The sequence below is a fragment of the Punica granatum genome, chromosome 8, assembly GCF_007655135.1.
Source record: "Punica granatum isolate Tunisia-2019 chromosome 8, ASM765513v2, whole genome shotgun sequence".
In the NCBI taxonomy this organism is placed as follows: domain Eukaryota; kingdom Viridiplantae; phylum Streptophyta; class Magnoliopsida; order Myrtales; family Lythraceae; genus Punica; species Punica granatum.
Window position 1 is genome coordinate 3,032,083 of NC_045134.1, and position 16,552 is coordinate 3,048,634.

The window sequence follows — 16,552 nt, forward strand, 5'->3', positions numbered from 1 at the left end:
TAATTAAAACACCTTTCATCAACGTGAGTTGATTTAAACGGTTCAACATTTGTTCCGTTTAATCAAGATTTTGGGTTCGAGTTCTTATGAATGAAGAAAATTCATGCTGAAGAGTTTTACTTCTTAGTGGATAAACCCAACTCGACTAGATTAGTCGGGATCCAATTAAATTTTCGAATATTAGGGTTCATACCTAAAAAATTAAAACACCTTTCTAATATCAAATAAAGAATATGAACCCACACATATTCTGAAGAATAATTATTAATTATGCTTTGATTAGATATTTCAAAAGGAAAAAAAAAAAGATTGCATGGAGCACGGCGTGTAGCGCAGGGTATGATATAGCAAGAATTAAAGGAAAGAAACAACATGTTTATAAAAAAAAAAAAGTAAGAGATAAATAACATTAAATTGAATTAATCGGGACCCATAACCATAAAGGTCCTGAATACCATGATAAAAAAAAAAAAAAAGTAAGAGACAAACCGTTACCCGGTCCATGAACTTTAATTTAGGTTTTCTCTTCATTCTTCTTCGCCGAAAAGAATTTTTGAAGGTAGAAACACAGGAAGACCAACATAAAAGCTTTTACTAACAACGACGAAGCTTTTGTTGGAATGCTCAACGGTCGGATGGACGGCGTTTATTGGTGGCATGTAGAAAAAGAATAGGACAGGGTAGGAGATTACGAAACATAGGGAAACTCCGTGGAGAAAAGAAGTGGACGTAATGTGGGGGAAATGCTTGGAGGGTGAAAATTAAGAAGATTAGAGAGAGGAAAAATGTATAGGTGAGAATGAAGAACAAAGGCCAGAAATGTCGGTCGTTGGCGGTGGCTTGCAATAATGTTTCTTCACATTTACTTTTTCTAAATACCCTTCCAAACTTTTTAAAGTATGCAGTTACATCCCCATGAGTATCTCTTCGATCGTAATCGTTTATAATATAACTATACGTACATTTTCATTTAAGTTAAATCCTCTGCACCAATTCTGCATATGTTTATGGTCTGCAGATGTTGTCATGAGACACTGTCGATCAAAAACTTTCAGCACGTCTTCAGTAATTCAGAAGAATTCGTGTTTTCCAGTTTGATCATGAATTACAGTACCGTAATCGCTACACGCAATATGGATTGATCAGCTATGCCCGACCCTTAATGCGAATCTTGATCTGCACGCTTGAAGTTTATATATACTGGATACCTTGCTTTTGCACCTATCTATAGTAGACATAAGTAACTATTTGATTGTCTACTTTCTCCTCTAGCCTAGACAACATAAACCATCCCGACCTCGAGAAGAGACGCAGGGGGCACCCTGAAAGCCACATCTGGGCCCCGGCAGTTCCTCCTCAGGAAGTTGTATCCTATGTTGATGGCCAGTCTCTTTAGAAGGCTCGACCCCTGCTTTGCCTGGACATGGGAGTGCCCGAGAATGAATGCAGTTCCCGCCTGCTGAGCATTTGATAAGTCCTCCAGCTCTTCTTGCAAGCCCAACTCCATCTCCCTGGGTGTGTCGGTCTCGGAGCTGTCTTCGATGGAGAACCTGACTCTTTTTTGTGCAGTCCTCATAGGTTCCATTTCAATGGCATCTGTCATGCTTCCCACGCTCGAGAAGCCAATGGACACGCTCACTGGCTCTGGGTTCTCGTCTATCTCATACATTGGTGGACCTTTCAGGTCCACCATCCCGATCACTGCCAGCCTAAATTCACTCGAGGACCTGTTTGAGCGAGGTCCTTCATCTTCGGCCCTAGAATTGGCTGCCTGACCATGACTCCATTCGTAACGGATGTAGTCTGCTAGCTTAGCCACGAGCTCGGACTCAAAAGAATTCACGTCCTGATGAACATCACGGTACCCATACCTAACAATGCATCGGTAGGACCGGTGGGTTGCAGGGCCAACGCGGCCGACAAGGTACCGCTCAGCTGGGGGAACATAGGGGACGGGAACGGACTTCACACACACAAAAACAAGGATGCGGTGGAATGCAGGGAGATTGGTCACAAACCGAGAGAAGTTAGCAGGGATCCCTGATGTCAGATCTGTGAAGACTACTCCTATTCCAGGGACTCGTGCAATCCCCAGACTCGGGCCCAAGGCTAGGAGCCATTCTAGAGAGACCTTGTTATGGAGGTCAAACTCATACTTCTTGATTGTGGCATAGTGCCAAACGAACATTATGGTCATCAGGAACAAGGCCAAGAGGATTGGGAGCCAAGCACCTTCAGTGAACTTCGTGAGGGATGCCGAGAAGTAGAGTAGCTCGACAGAGCCAAAGAAGAGGAGGAAGCACAGGGCTACAACAGGCGGTTTGTGCCAACAAAGAATGATCACTAAGGAGGTGAGGCATGTGGTCACTAGCATCACAGTCATCACTGCCAGTCCTGTTGCACATTAAAATCAAGCACTTGATGAGAAAGCTTTTTATCCAGTGATTGAATAGCGGGTCTTCCCGATGATGTGGTAAGACGCGAACAAATAGATATCTATGAATATGAACTTGCATCCTAATTGGCGGGAGGATGACTGCAAATTCTCATGAGCTAGAAATGAGAAACTATAGTGGTACCTGAGGCATTTCCCATGTGTTTGGTGTCCCTAAAACCGATCGTGACAGCAATGCACAGAATCATTAGTATCCAGTTGATCTCCGGAATGTAAATCTGCCCGTGAATCTTGTCTGAGGTGTGAATGACCTTTACTCTCGGGAAGCACCCAAGAGATTGGCTCTGGTTTATAATAGAGAAAGTCCCGCTGATGATCGCTTGGCTTCCAACAACAGAAGCAAGGATTGCCACTATAAGCACGGGCCACCTCACAGTTTCTGCATGAGAAATTTTATCGGTCTCAACCCAGTAAGAATATCATAATGGAATTAGTGCCATACACAATTTCCCAGGCTACATCCAACTTCAATAAGAAGACATACCTGGAACTGAGACGTAGAAGCTGATCTGGTAAATCGTGTGGTGATGCTTTGAGAGGTAAGCGGCTTGACCCATGTAAGCCAATATGAGGGCAGGATAAACGAGAAAGGTGAAAGCAATCTGTGATTTGGAAGTGGCAATTAAGTGCAAGAGTAAATGCGTTCAAAGGACCATTCAGAGGAAACGTGCCAGTATAAAATCCACAAAAAGAGAACAGAGGGTGAATTTACCTGAATAGCAATGTATGAGAAGTGGCCAAGATCAGCAAACATCGCTTCCGAGCCTATGTAAAAGTGTCGGTTTTTATTAATCAGATTAGTTAGAATTTTTTTTTTAAAAAATAAAAATAAAAGGGAGAAATCGATCTTTCAAAGATTTTGGAGTACCTGTTATGCACAACAAAATGCCGCCTAGAGACATCCACCCGCTTATTCTCGTCTTCCTCAGGAACTTGAACATGTAGTATGGGGAAAGAGCCTTATAGACTTGAGGGTTCCACTTGAATATGTTGTATAAGCCAAGGGTACTGATGCAGAGTAACCAAGTCAAAACTATGGGGGCAAAGAAGAATCCAACCCGATGTGTTCCGTAGTGTTGAAGAGCGAAGAGGCACACTAGTATAAAGCATGTAATTGGAATCACAGCATCTGCCAGAGATTGTAAAAGAATTAGTTCGAACAGGTAAGGAAACCTCTTCATGCACATTCTTTCTCTATGGGCAATAAGTGCTACGAGCTTTTTTTCCATGTTCAGTTTCAGAAACAGGAAGAAGCAACATGAAAATCTTGTAAATTGCATATTTTGTTTAAAGCATGTGAACCTTTGTCGGTATTAAATACACTTTCGTGTATGATAACACAGAATTGGAAAAACTTTTCCACAACTAAATGAAGTTCTTGCTTCCTTTTCCACGAATTACCTATGACATCCAAATGTGCAATTATATAATGAACCTCATTGAAAGATAAGAAAAGCTTACACTCGTGGTGGTAATTAGACATGGATAACTCGAGCCCTGAAACTGCAGAAAAAACTACACCAGAGCCAAGGACGAAATTATTTAGAGCTTGCCATAAATTAGCTTTTGGCTTCAATGGAAGGTAAAGCTGAGATAATACCTGAAATAGCTGGAGTGAGCAGCCCATCCCCAATAACCATACAAGTCCCAAGGAGAACCACTATCAGCAAAGCCGTATGCAAGCACTTGTACTTCTCGAGCAACATTTTCACCTTCGAGCTATGTTTATTTTCGGGAGGATGCTCTAGTTTATATGTCGAGAGAGCCTCATCAGACACCTGCCTGTTGGGCAGAAGGCTTACCTTGGCATGTCGACAAATCAACGAATAAAGGGCGAAAGTACCCCCTGCAAATTCAAGCCCACAAAGTGCAGCAGGATGCATTATTTCTTTTATCTTCCAATATGACAAAGCAAACATCTGGGAAACTTCCACAAACCGAACAAATCCTATCACAGTAATTGTCAAATGGCTTACCTTCTCCATTGTCATCGGCGCGGAGCACAATGAAGACGTACTTGAACAGCGGAACCAAAGTGAGAGTCCAGAAGACAAAGGACAGAACGCCAAATATCTCTTCATTGGTCTCAGAATGCTGAATGTCTTCGGCGAATGTGCTCTTGTAGACGTAGAGAGGGGAAATGCTCAGGTCCCCATATACCACGCCAAGGCTCTGATATGCCAACACCAACACTGACCTCCAAGACTCCTTCTGAAAATGCCATTGAGATCGAAACATTAGGAAAGAAAAACCGAATTACTCCGGCAAACAATCGAACCGAACTCACTCACCTTCGTGTTCCAGCACTTCCCATAATCAAGATCCATATTCCGGAGACGAATCAAATTTCACCAGAAGTTTCTGGATGTGGAACAGGGAGACCTGCTGAGAACTTCGCTGGACATTGACGGATATTTCTAGTCCTGCAACTGGAGGGCATGAACAGAAGCGTAGGCCTCATTAACCCACTTTAAACACTCCCACATGACCTCCAAAGTCCCATCACATGCTCACCAATTCCTCTGATTCTTGAAAACGAGAACAAAAGGAGTAAATCAGAAATCAAATTCCCCTCGAGAGCTGGAGATACTGAGCATGAAAAGACATTTAATAAATATGCTGATGAAATGAAAGCCCAATAAATGTCAAAGGGCCCTAAAATTAACTACTCCCTAGTACTTCCATTATTGCACTGCAAGCGCAAAGCTACAGTAGAAGGTGAAGCCCATGCGTTTGAAGAAGAGGGGAGATAAACAGTCATTGGCAAGTAAAAGATTATTATCGAACAATGGCAGTTGGAGCAGCATAATCACGTGACTCAAACGGCAGTTACATTTTGTAAAATAAAAGAACAACCTTTGCTCTTTTCTTTTTGAACAACCTTTGCTCTTTTCACGCCATTAACAGTCATATACCCAAGATTGTTGTCGTCACGTTTTTTTGTTTATTCAGGACTAACAAAGCCCAAAATCAAGAAAAGCTTTCGGGTACCCCCACCTACATCTAGTCTGAGTGGAGCCGTTGTTATTGTTGGGTCATGGTTTTGATGCCAATGGAATTCATTTATGGGCACCCATTTTTCTTTGTTTTCCATTTTTACCAGAAAATGAAAACAAAGAACAGGACTTTATACGAACAGGGATGTGCACATTTAAGTTTACCTTCTTCCAAAATCGTCAAAATCACACCTAACCCGGTGAGACCCTTTCACCCATTCTTTAGCTTCTCTTAGTTGGCAAAGCTTTTTAAAGCTAATGATTATGGATGACTGATTTTGCTAGGAAAAGAAACACTGCCAGAAGGTGAAGTGTTGCCCACAATGCCAAAGTGTAACATAACTCCACGAGTTAGGAGAAGTAGACTTACCAGACAAATCAATCGAGATTCAAAACTCAAGAACAGGAAAAGAGGTGACTGTTGGAGATTGATAGCATCAAGATGAGAACTTTTTCACTTCTTGTGGCCCAAAACAGGAGGTGGGTGGTGAACAGAGGAATCAAGTGGAAGGAGCTCCATGCCCTTCGTTTTTAAATTTTTGGCCTCCATTTTAGCCCTTTTCCCCCCATTAACTATTATCTTCCCACTGAGCCACCCGCTGTTTGTCGTTTTCACCTAGTTGAGCAGAGCAGCCTTTGTCCTGCTGCTTTTTGCCATCTCGCAGTTCTGAGAGAATAAAAAAACCTGACCTTCACACTCACCACCACCATGAACGAACTGCTAATTGAGCTTCAGATTCGACGTCGAATGATCAATCATCAAGAACTGCGTTTTAAGGAAACAATCAAGATCGAAGCTTTACTAGAAAGCTATACCAAAAATCTGAGCTTTATATGCCCAGACTAGATCTCAATAAGGTTTCCTGCAATATAGGCCGCGCGACAACGAGTCGCGTCGGAGGAAGCAAAGAGATATATGAAGGATTAAAATGGGAAGCTTCATGGGATCGGATTTTATATTATTGTCCTTGGAAAAACCAGAGCTTTGTGACTCGTTCATGCATGGAAAGTTAGGGACATGTGATGGATTCGACATGGGGGTTAGGAATGGGAGAGTGATGAGGATTCCTGAGGACAGACGCGATTAATCTAAGCCGGTGATTTTCCCTTTTCTTGGGAATTTGGATATCAAATTATCAATTTTGGATTAATTAAATTAAATAATCAAAGCAAAACAGTACTGTTGCTTGAGGTCTGCAAACACCGACAATGGCGAATGTTGCTCAGTAGAGAGAGAAAAAGGAGGAGAGAATCGCTAAATTGTTATTATTATTATTATTTGTTGGAGAATTTTGAAGAACATGGGCAAGCTATGGACGTGATTCGAGGAAGAAAGATTGGAATTTGGAAGGAATATCTCGATTTGTAATTTTATGAGTGCAGACTGCAGAGATAAAAAATGAATATTTATATGAGGAAAAAGGAAATTAGATATCTTTATTCACGTGTAATGTCCCATGTTATACTTCCAAATAATTTTCATAGGAGGATTAGACCGGGAGTGGACCGGGAGTGTACCCTCCATTCACTTTCGACTCTCGGATTAACATCAAGCAGAAAGATAGAAAAAATTAAAAAAAAAAAAATCTAGCATTAAGTAGATGATCCATAAGATGGTGACTAATTCAGCTTGAATTAACCAACAATAGTTTATTTAAATAGTTTGATATTTGTTTTTCTTAAATAAGATCTCGAATTTAAGTCTTGTGAATGGATTGATTGAGAGAAATTTACCTCTAAATGAACCGATTTTGTTCGAACTAGATTAGTCGGGATTCTGTTGAGCTTCCGAATATTATGGCATACATTAAAAAAATAGGGACCTATTAGATTGATCACCCACTCCAAAAATTAAATTTAAAAAGAAAAGGTAAATTTATATTGAGATAGCATATGAAACGTGCCTGGACGTAGAAGAGAGAGAGGGGTGGAGGGAGTCTTCTATGTTATTAAGCATTTAGCTAGGTGCTTAATTAATGAAATAAAATGGTTTTCCATTAATAGTGATGTTAACGCACTTGAATTCCATTAGCTATTGGTAGCTTTACCAACTGTGGGTTGAGTAAGAAATCCACCGAACCTTAATTATATCCACAATTAATACTTTGCCTTCCGACTGTATAATTACAATCTTACAAGTTCTTACTTATATAATGGCTAACCAAAAGCACATAAAATGAACACACATATTTAATGGCAATATCGCCTCGGCATCACTATCAATATATATATTAGAAACCACAAATATGCTCTTGTTGTTGTGTTGTTGCATGTTGATCGCACGTAGAAAGAAAAACCGGGAGTGAGTTCGTCATAGATAAAGTAGACCGAGCTAGAAAAAGCACGATGACAACCCTCTTTCTCTGAGCCATATATATTTCGACGAGTGATTCTATACAATACGGTGGCAAATCATTTTATATATTTTTTTTATGCATATCTCTACTTTTAGAACTCTAGAATGTGATTTTACATTCTAATTAATGCCCCATAAAGTCAATTTAATGGAAGCTTGAGGTTGTTTCTCAGAGCTATCAATGTCCAGCTAATTTTAAGATGGTACGTCCACTATGAAGGTTGAGGTGATTTATAATGCAACAATCATCTATAAAGGACTCAGAGGAATGCCATCATCTCATAATTAACCTCAATCGATTCGCAACCATATGCATACTGTACAAAAAGATTAGACGATAGTTTAATCACGATATATTGGAACTTGATTGGTCATCGGAAGTGAAGAAATGGATGTGTTATTCCATCAGTAGAGCTCCTGCTCTCACTAGATCTTTTCTTTTTCGGATACATTAATTCGATATCTTAGTACTGTCAATACGCAGAAAAGAGTGAACTGTGAGTCGAACCGTATTCAGTTTTGAAATTGGGTGACTATTTATCAGAATATCGAGTCAAACGAATATTAGTCCACGGCCAAAGGAAGGCGACATAGTCTAGGGACCGTCCTGCAGCCTCAGACCCTAATGAAAATGGGATGACATTATTAATTTTATGATGTATCGTTACTTACCTAACAAGTAATTATTATTTTTCAGCAACCAAAAAAAGGAAAGAAAAAAAGAAAACTTAATGTTATGCTTTCTTATTATATTTCTAACAAATATACGCATATTTCATCATTTCCTCACAAAGAGAAAAAGACTAAAATATATATTTAAGTTAAATTCTTTTTTCACACCTTATTTATCAACAAAATATGTTTTTTTTGTTACAAGAAAGGCTCAAGGCCTAGTACAATCAAAGAAAAATTCTAATTACTAACTAACAACATGAACAAATATATATATATATATATATATATATACATAATATTATATATATGGGAAGCACACAAAAATATATACCAACAAAAGCATAACCTCTCCAACGGAAAAAAAGGAAAATCACATAACGCTAGCTAGATGTATATCCAAGAAGATAATGTATGCTTTTAAAGAGAGCAGGTTACACTTCAGTGACCCATACCGGGACTCGGGACCTCGCCATGCTTTCTGTAAAAGTCGTAGTCCGGTATCCCATACCCGTCATCATCGTCCCCAGCTCCAGCTCCTCCACCAGGATGACTATAATCTTCAACGGAAATACGCCTCACCAACGTCGTTCTTGCTGCTTCGACTTCTTTCACGGAACAAAACACCAAGCACAGAGCAAAGACGAGCAGAACCAGTACAAGACGTGTCTTGCTAATGACAACCTCATCGCTTCTCCTCCAGATCGCCATTCCCATGAACCCAAAAGTAGCTAGCTCCTCTATGCAGGCAGAGATGATCTCTTGAGCAGGAAAGGCTGTTCTAGACCTCCCTCTTCAACATGTATATAGAGATGTGTGTGTGTGCATATATATATATATATATATAAAATAATGTGGTTATTTTTTCGAACATATGAAAGTTAAGGCACGTCATGGGAATTGATATAAAGTGGGCATTATAACGATGGACCCATGCATGCTTTGTGTTTACTTTTATCATGAGGGTTGAAGAGAGTGTGTGTTCTTAATTAATTTTTATGTTTGTGGGAAAGCAATGATTTTCTTGGTGCTTCTTGTCCCTCAAGTCTTTGACCAATCGGTAAAAATGACAAATGTGTACCCATTGCTTTTGCACCTTAGTTTATTTATATAATATTTGTTGTATGCATGCATGCATTGGTTTTGAGGCAAATTCCCATCAATGAATTCAAATTCGATCTTGTCATTCATTGCATAATACAATGCGAGTGTGACAATGATAACATGTTCGTAGATCTCGTGGCAAACTTAAGATATGGATATAGGTACGTATACTTATGTTTCGTAACTAATGGAATGATAATTCTCTATCAACCCCAACAACTTCGTTGGTTAATTTACTTTTTTTACAATCCATTTGAAATTAATTCTCGCCAAAAAAAAATTTTAATTCAATCAATTGTTACTTAATTATGTTGTTTGGAATAGCAATAGATTTGACTGAAATGAATTGAAATATCTTTTTGAAACACATTAGAATTGAAATAAATTATTTTCAAAAGTTTACTGCCAATTGAATTGAATTCAGGCCAAATCTTATTGGTTTTGGCTCGATTTCAAGTTCAATGCTTCTACTTTTTAAGTGATTCTAGTATCATTTTGATCCCAATTTAAATAGCAAAATTCAATGCAATTCTTGCCAATTGAATTGAATTCTTGTACTTTCATGGATACCAAATAGACAGTTAACTCATTCCATTTGTGTGATTGGGATTCTGCACAGTGGTCTTTCTAATAAACTTGATAATCACTTTTGATAAGTCTTAATTAACTTGGATTAAGATATACAAAAGTAATTTACTGGACATTAAGATGATATTATACAACAAGAACTTAAATAAAGTACGGCAATTAATTTAACGCCGACAATTTTTAGGATAAGTTCGAGAAATCCTATAATGATGAAAAAAACAAGAACATGTTTAGTGGGATTTATACTGTGGGTTTGAACTCGATCAAAAGGGTGAAAGGGTGTAGGGTCCCCGCTGCTTGGCGTGGAGAGAGGCTTCGGGAACCAAAGATATGATGAGGACTTCATCACGTCATCATTGCATCCCAAAATTCTTGTTTTACTAAAAGTTATAATTTGAAAAAAAAAATCCTTTCAAAATTTGCTATCATCGATAAGTCTGGCATGTCGATATATGTAGATTATCAATTCACCCTTTAGATGATGTTGTTTAGATTTGTAACCTCAAAAAAAAAAAACTTTTTCATGATCCAAATTAACTTCAACTTGTCTACTTAATTAATGCATTGATCGATTCATCAAAAAAAAATGTATTGATCGATTGGTCAATCTGACTCAGTAGAATGGTATTTGATGTGGAGAAAAATATCCAAGAAGGAACATTCTCTCACCAAGACGAATCTCACTCGTTGTAAGTTGTACAATTTTCTGCAAGCTCTATCTTACTCGCTTAAACTCTTTGCTGAATACTCGTTTTTGTAATCGCTGCTATAAATATCCTGAACCAAGAAAACAGAGGTTAGCTGGGGACTCGGGAAGGTTTCCCCAAGAACCTCCTTCGACGCTCCAGTCAAGAGTGTTTCCTGGTAGAGGAGTGAAATCACAATAACTTTTATGTGTGATGAACCGGTATTTATAATGGGAGGCTGTTCATGACGGGTTGACAACAGTCCACGAGTATCTTCGGAGTCCCAAGGCCCATTGGGCTTGGATGCATGATGCAAGTCAGGTCGACCGACCCTTTCGAAGGAGTCGTCGGGCCTGGTTGGTTCGCCGGCCCTGGCAGGTTAGCTGGGCTTGGATGGTTCTGAAGGATGGGCCGTTTGGATCCCTCAAGGGCTAGTCGGGCCTCTCAGGTTAGTTGGGCCTCCACGGCTCTTCGAGTGGGCTTCTGGGGACAACTAGCTGGCCGCCGAGAGCTCGTCGGTTCCACATGGTTCACCAGGGCTCGCTAGGTTCGCCGGGCTCACCAGGTGCGCCGGCCGTGGTTAGTGTGCTGGTTCGAGGTCGGAGAGAGGTTCATGGTGGGCCTTGTTTGGTTTGTTTAGTGGGCTAGGAGCTACCCTTATCAGTATTGTTGAGCTCATAAGAGAGAATTAATATCATATATCAGAACTTTTCTTGATTTTCAAACATACATGAAATAGGAGAACGGGAGTGAAAATTGAAGGATAAGGGATTTTATTTTTTACATTCTTAATGAGCCAATGGATAAGAACCCGAAAGACAAAGTGGGAAGAGTAATAATAAACATGAAATGGGGCCGACATTGTTTCCGACGTGTATGGTCATCCTCATAGTGTCAACTCCCTCGAAGACTTTAGCTGAACATATTTATTTATTACATATCACATTAAAGAACCTTATACTGGGAATTAACACATTTTTTTCAATTTTCACATCCCTTATAAACCGATGGACGTAAAGAAATAACGCATCGGAATAACATATTAGAAGTTCCCTACCGAGTTAATGTGGTATGGACATTTGTAACGCTCACTTGGGTTAGCAGGGGATCTTGCGCGTTAAATTTCAGTGAACTCAAAAGACATTGTATCGATAATTTTTGTCTTTTTTGCTTGTAAAAAATTATATCGAGAATTAACCTGCATCGAAAGTGCAAATGCGTTCAGTTTACAGGTTCATTGTTTTGCATGCAAAATTATGATGGGTTCAATGTGGTAGACAAGACAACTATGATCGACCCATTAGAGGCCCATTGGAAGCAAATATTGAAGCCCACATGACACTTAATATTATATATTGCATAGAGAAGACTTGTTTCCTCTGCATGGCCTCCTCGTGGAAAATAAGATTCATAAAATCAACTTTGCATGATCCTATGACTGGTGTAATGACCCGACATTGCTGAATGCTGATTTGTCAAGAACCCAGATGGAAATGTTGTCTGTTTGTGCTGGTAAGGGTGTAAATTTACGAGCTTGGGATCTCCTTCTTCTCCAAGGAGTTAGCCTCAGAAAGTAGGAAGTAAGAACCAGAGCACAGGAAAGGAAACATCAATGGCGTCAGGCAGCATTACCGTTTCCTGGGAGCTTCTGCTGGTTTTTGTGTCCATAGCCGCGGCTTCTGTGGTGGTTTCGGGGACGGCAACGGAAGAAGTGCCTCTTATGCGGAGTCATGACGGTGGCGGTTTCAGCAGATCATTCCATCGGATTTTTGATGCTTCCGAGTATGGGATTCTTCAGCTCAAGAACGGGTTGGCTCAGACTCCCCAGATGGGGTCAGCTCTCTCCTTTTCTTGTGACATGTTTGTGAAATGTTGGATTTTTCAGTCCTGGTTGTTGCATGCCGGTCAATGATTGTGATAACTTCAGTTGCTGTCATGTATGTGCTGAGAAATATTATTTCAGACGAAAAAATTAAAAAATGAACCACAGTCTTATATGAGAGTTGAGTCTAAAAACTTATTAACTTAAGCTTTTGGGTTGTTGATAAACTCAAGTTCGTGTAAGCTCAAGTGAGAATTTTACATGGTATCAGAGCGGGTTATGCTTATGCGAGCTAGTGTGAACTCACACCACACCAAGTCTAATGAGAAATTAGGAACTTAGTAGCGGATATTATCTCTAGCCTTAATCTCTTCTCGGATTGGTTTTGCTCGTGAATCCCTAGGAAAGACAATACCCTTGCCCATGACTTGAGCCAATTTGGCTCAAAGTCAAATTTTCATTCTCTTTGTACTTTTGAAAGGTACCCTTACCTAGATCCATCGACCTCTGTACCTTTTTCTAATTAATGAATTATTTTATTTAGCGAAAAAAAAGTCTAGTTTCGAGGTAGTCAAATTGCGCCTCATCTTAGTCTGGTCTAAGTGTGGCCTCATTATCAAGTATCTCCCCTCCTCTCATCCAAGGTGCAAGAAGAAGTTCACCTTGTGATTAAGTCCCAAACACGGAAGTTCAGTCCCGACTCATAATCAGTTCTTGAGGGCAGGTGTTCAAGTCTACGTGGCACGTCTAGGTGAAGGCCACACATTGCCACGTGAGGATGCGTGTTGAGACATATTGTTCCACATAGAAAAATTAAATATAAATCAATGGGTTTATAAGTGATTGAATACTACAACCTATTGGTTTGAACTTTTGGGTTGGAGATGAGCCAAATCCAATGAAATTTTATAGTATGCTATGTCTATGTGGGATCACCCTAGTTGTTGCTTGTGGCTTCTTTGGAAGCAAATTCGGCTTTTCAGTGATTTTGTTGTACTTGGCAGATGGAATAGTTGGAACTTCTTTGGCTGCAACATCAATGAAACAGTGATCAAGGAAACTGGTATCAATATCATTCTCTTCCCCAGGATTTGGCTCTCTTTTGTACTCTGCTCTGCGACTATTTTGTCCTGCCCAGTGATAGAACTGATTCTATAAACTTTGTGCATTGTTCGAATAGGGAGATCACTGACTGAGTGAATTTGAATTCTGATAGTAGATGGTGACAGATTCACATACTGGACTGGTTATGTGCTTTCCTTTTAGTTATATGCTTTCCATTTTATGCAAATCAACGTATTGAGTTGCTTTTTTGGAGCTCAAGGACAGTCATCTGTTCAATTTAGTACTAATCAAAGTAGCGGCCATCACTTTAGAGTAATACCAAACTTCCAATGATTTTGATTCCGTAATAATATTCTAAGTTTTCTTGTCGTCAGCTAATGCGCTTATTTCGACCGGCCTTGCTGACTTGGGCTACGTGTATGTCAATATTGGTATTCTCCTGCTCTTGCAAATTAGGATTCTGTATCTTCCATTCCTATGGTGGTCATCATAATATATGCTCTTTGCAGATGATTGCTGGTCATCTGCAGCACGAGACTCGAAGGTCTGGTTTTAGTTGTCACTGACACTGCCTTTCTTTGTCAGGAGAGTGTACTCATTTAACTTGGTTCTGCAGGGTCGATTGGTTCCTGATCCAGAGACTTTTCCTTCGGGCATAAAAGCCTTAGCTGATTACGTGCATGGGAAATACCTCAAGCTCGGGATTTATTCAGATGCTGGGTAGGATGGGATTTCCAAACTCGAAGTTATCGCTTCAGATGTTAATGAATGAAGATTGTGCTAACTTGCTCGAGTTCTTCTTGAAGGGTCTTTACATGTGAAGTTCGACCAGGTTCCCTCTACCATGAAAATGATGATGCAGAGCTCTTTGCTTCTTGGGTCAGATTTTCTCTTCCTTGTAAAACATCCGGCTGCTTTCCTATTTGCAAATGATCACGTTGTTCATAAGAAGTCCTTTCATCACCAAGTCCGACTACACGTACAGGGGGCAGACTACTTGAAGTACGACAACTGTTACAATCTTGGCATCAGTCCACTGGAAAGGTTTCTCTTCTCCGTCTTTTTTTCTCTCTCTTAAATCCTTAATTTAGGAAGTTGAAACTGATGTTAACGTGTTGATAAACCAAACAAAATTTGGTCAATTGATGCATCAGATATCCACCTATGCGGGAAGCTCTAAATGCGTCTGGACGCACGATCTTCTACTCTATTTGTGAATGGTAACCCATACTCTTCTCTTTATGCCCAAGTTCATATCATAAGTAATGCCAGTGAAAACAAAATCTTTCTTTTCTTTGGTTTTTCAGGGGAGTTGAAGATCCTGCATTATGGGCACGTGATGTCGGGAATAGCTGGCGCACAACTGATGACATCAACGACTCTTGGGTGAGGTAACACTATTCCACGAGTCAGTACCTTGATACCATTGGGCTTGTTGCCGGAATATGAATCCGGGCTAAGAAACTGTAAAACCTACCATTAAGAATGTTCGACATTCAATGAACAATCTAAGTACTGATGCCAACACGTTTTGGCTTCAATTCATTCAGCATGACCAGGATTGCTGATCTGAACGACAAGTGGGCAGACTATGCAGGACCTGGAGGATGGAATGGTAAATAATTCGATCAAGGCCAAATGGCTCACGGATTCATACGAAGGGGTTTAATTGTAAATTCATGAGTTTGTTCTTCTTTCTATTACTTCCTGTCTCAGCAGATCCAGATATGTTGGAAGTGGGCAATGGAGGCATGAGTTATCAGGAATACCGTGCTCATTTCAGTATATGGGCTTTGATGAAGGTCTATTTTTCAGACCTTCTAACTTCTTTTCCTAGCTGTCCTCGTATATATGGCTTTCCTCGTAGTGAGATATTTGTGTCTCGATTATCTGCAGGCCCCCCTTTTAATCGGTTGCGACATCAGAAACATGACAGCAGAGACTTTCGAGCTTTTAAGCAATAAGGAGGTCATTGCAGTGAACCAGGGTAATGCTAAAATTTATTCTCTTCTAATGCGATTTTCCATTTTTTTGGCAGTCTTATCTTTCAAGAGAATATGCAAACGAGAATGTTACATTTCTTGCAGATCCTCTGGGAGTTCAGGGAAGGAAGATTCAACTTTCTGGACCGGAGGGCTGTCATCAGGTTATGACTACTAAATGACTTCCCCTCATACATGGACGCATTCTTCAGATTCACCACTGGGGTTATTCCTGCATTGGGCTTTAGGTATGGGGCGGGCCTTTGTCGGGACATCGGTTGGTGGTCGCTTTATGGAACAGATGCTCAAGAGCCTCAATAATCACGGCTAGATGGGAATCCCTCGGGCTTGAATCTAGCACCAGTGTTTCCATTCAGGATCTGTGGCAGGTAACAGCCGATCGAGGTTGCCAGGAGCTAGCTTGAAATTATTAAAATATGACTAGGTTTCGTTCCGGTTCTTTGGCAAGTAGCTCCATTTGCTGCTCATTATTGTTCTTTCTTTTTTTTCCCCCACATTGCAGCACGAAGAAGTCGCAGAAAATGCAGTATCATCCTTTAGCTCTTGGGTCGAAGCTCATAACTGTCACATGTATATATTCACGCCTTGGTCGATATCTATCTCCGACATATAGAGCTAGTTTCACCAAAGTTTTGGCCTTCATGCAACTTGATCGGGAACCTAGACCAGAAAACTGGTGAAATTCCGGGCAATTTTCAGCCCAGGGCTCTCATTTCAACGTGAAACGAGTATTATATTGAGATTTGCCCAATATTGTCACCCCTCAAACATGTTCGTTTGGTCTTCCAATTTGCGCTTAGAATCG

The 16,552-nt window shown here is 40.1% G+C and overlaps 2 protein-coding genes across 4 annotated transcripts; one reads left to right on the top strand and one right to left on the bottom strand.

Annotated features, from left to right (window-relative positions):
- Nucleotides 1-944: 944 nt before the first annotated feature.
- On the bottom strand, nucleotides 945-6,427 carry LOC116188635 (potassium transporter 2-like). 2 transcript variants are annotated; one of them, XM_031518111.1, is made up of 10 exons: nucleotides 5,822-6,427; nucleotides 4,747-4,983; nucleotides 4,432-4,666; nucleotides 4,056-4,301; nucleotides 3,917-3,970; nucleotides 3,324-3,584; nucleotides 3,168-3,220; nucleotides 2,940-3,057; nucleotides 2,580-2,834; nucleotides 945-2,394 (listed from the first exon to the last, which is right to left on the bottom strand). In XM_031518111.1, the coding sequence occupies exons 2-10, from the start codon at nucleotides 4,780-4,782 to the stop codon at nucleotides 1,274-1,276; spliced, it is 2,379 nt and encodes a 792-aa protein (XP_031373971.1). In that variant the 5' UTR covers nucleotides 4,783-4,983; nucleotides 5,822-6,427; the 3' UTR covers nucleotides 945-1,273. The 2 variants fall into 2 exon arrangements, with proteins under 2 accessions (XP_031373971.1, XP_031373973.1); XM_031518113.1 differs by lacking the exon at nucleotides 5,822-6,427 and having other exon boundaries at nucleotides 4,747-5,196.
- Nucleotides 6,428-12,287: 5,860 nt separating this feature from the next.
- Nucleotides 12,288-16,529, top strand: LOC116187322 (alpha-galactosidase 3). Of its 2 annotated transcripts, none has more exons than XM_031515978.1 (15): nucleotides 12,288-12,690; nucleotides 13,684-13,742; nucleotides 14,119-14,175; nucleotides 14,254-14,288; nucleotides 14,361-14,464; nucleotides 14,551-14,623; nucleotides 14,730-14,788; nucleotides 14,899-14,964; nucleotides 15,052-15,135; nucleotides 15,295-15,359; nucleotides 15,461-15,546; nucleotides 15,641-15,731; nucleotides 15,832-15,890; nucleotides 15,975-16,115; nucleotides 16,250-16,529. In XM_031515978.1, exons 1-15 carry the CDS (start codon nucleotides 12,470-12,472, stop codon nucleotides 16,358-16,360), a joined length of 1,311 nt encoding a protein of 436 aa, XP_031371838.1. In that variant the 5' UTR covers nucleotides 12,288-12,469; the 3' UTR covers nucleotides 16,361-16,529. The 2 variants fall into 2 exon arrangements, with proteins under 2 accessions (XP_031371838.1, XP_031371839.1); XM_031515979.1 differs by having other exon boundaries at nucleotides 12,290-12,690; nucleotides 15,464-15,546; nucleotides 16,250-16,528.
- The last annotated feature ends 23 nt before the right edge of the window (nucleotides 16,530-16,552 follow it).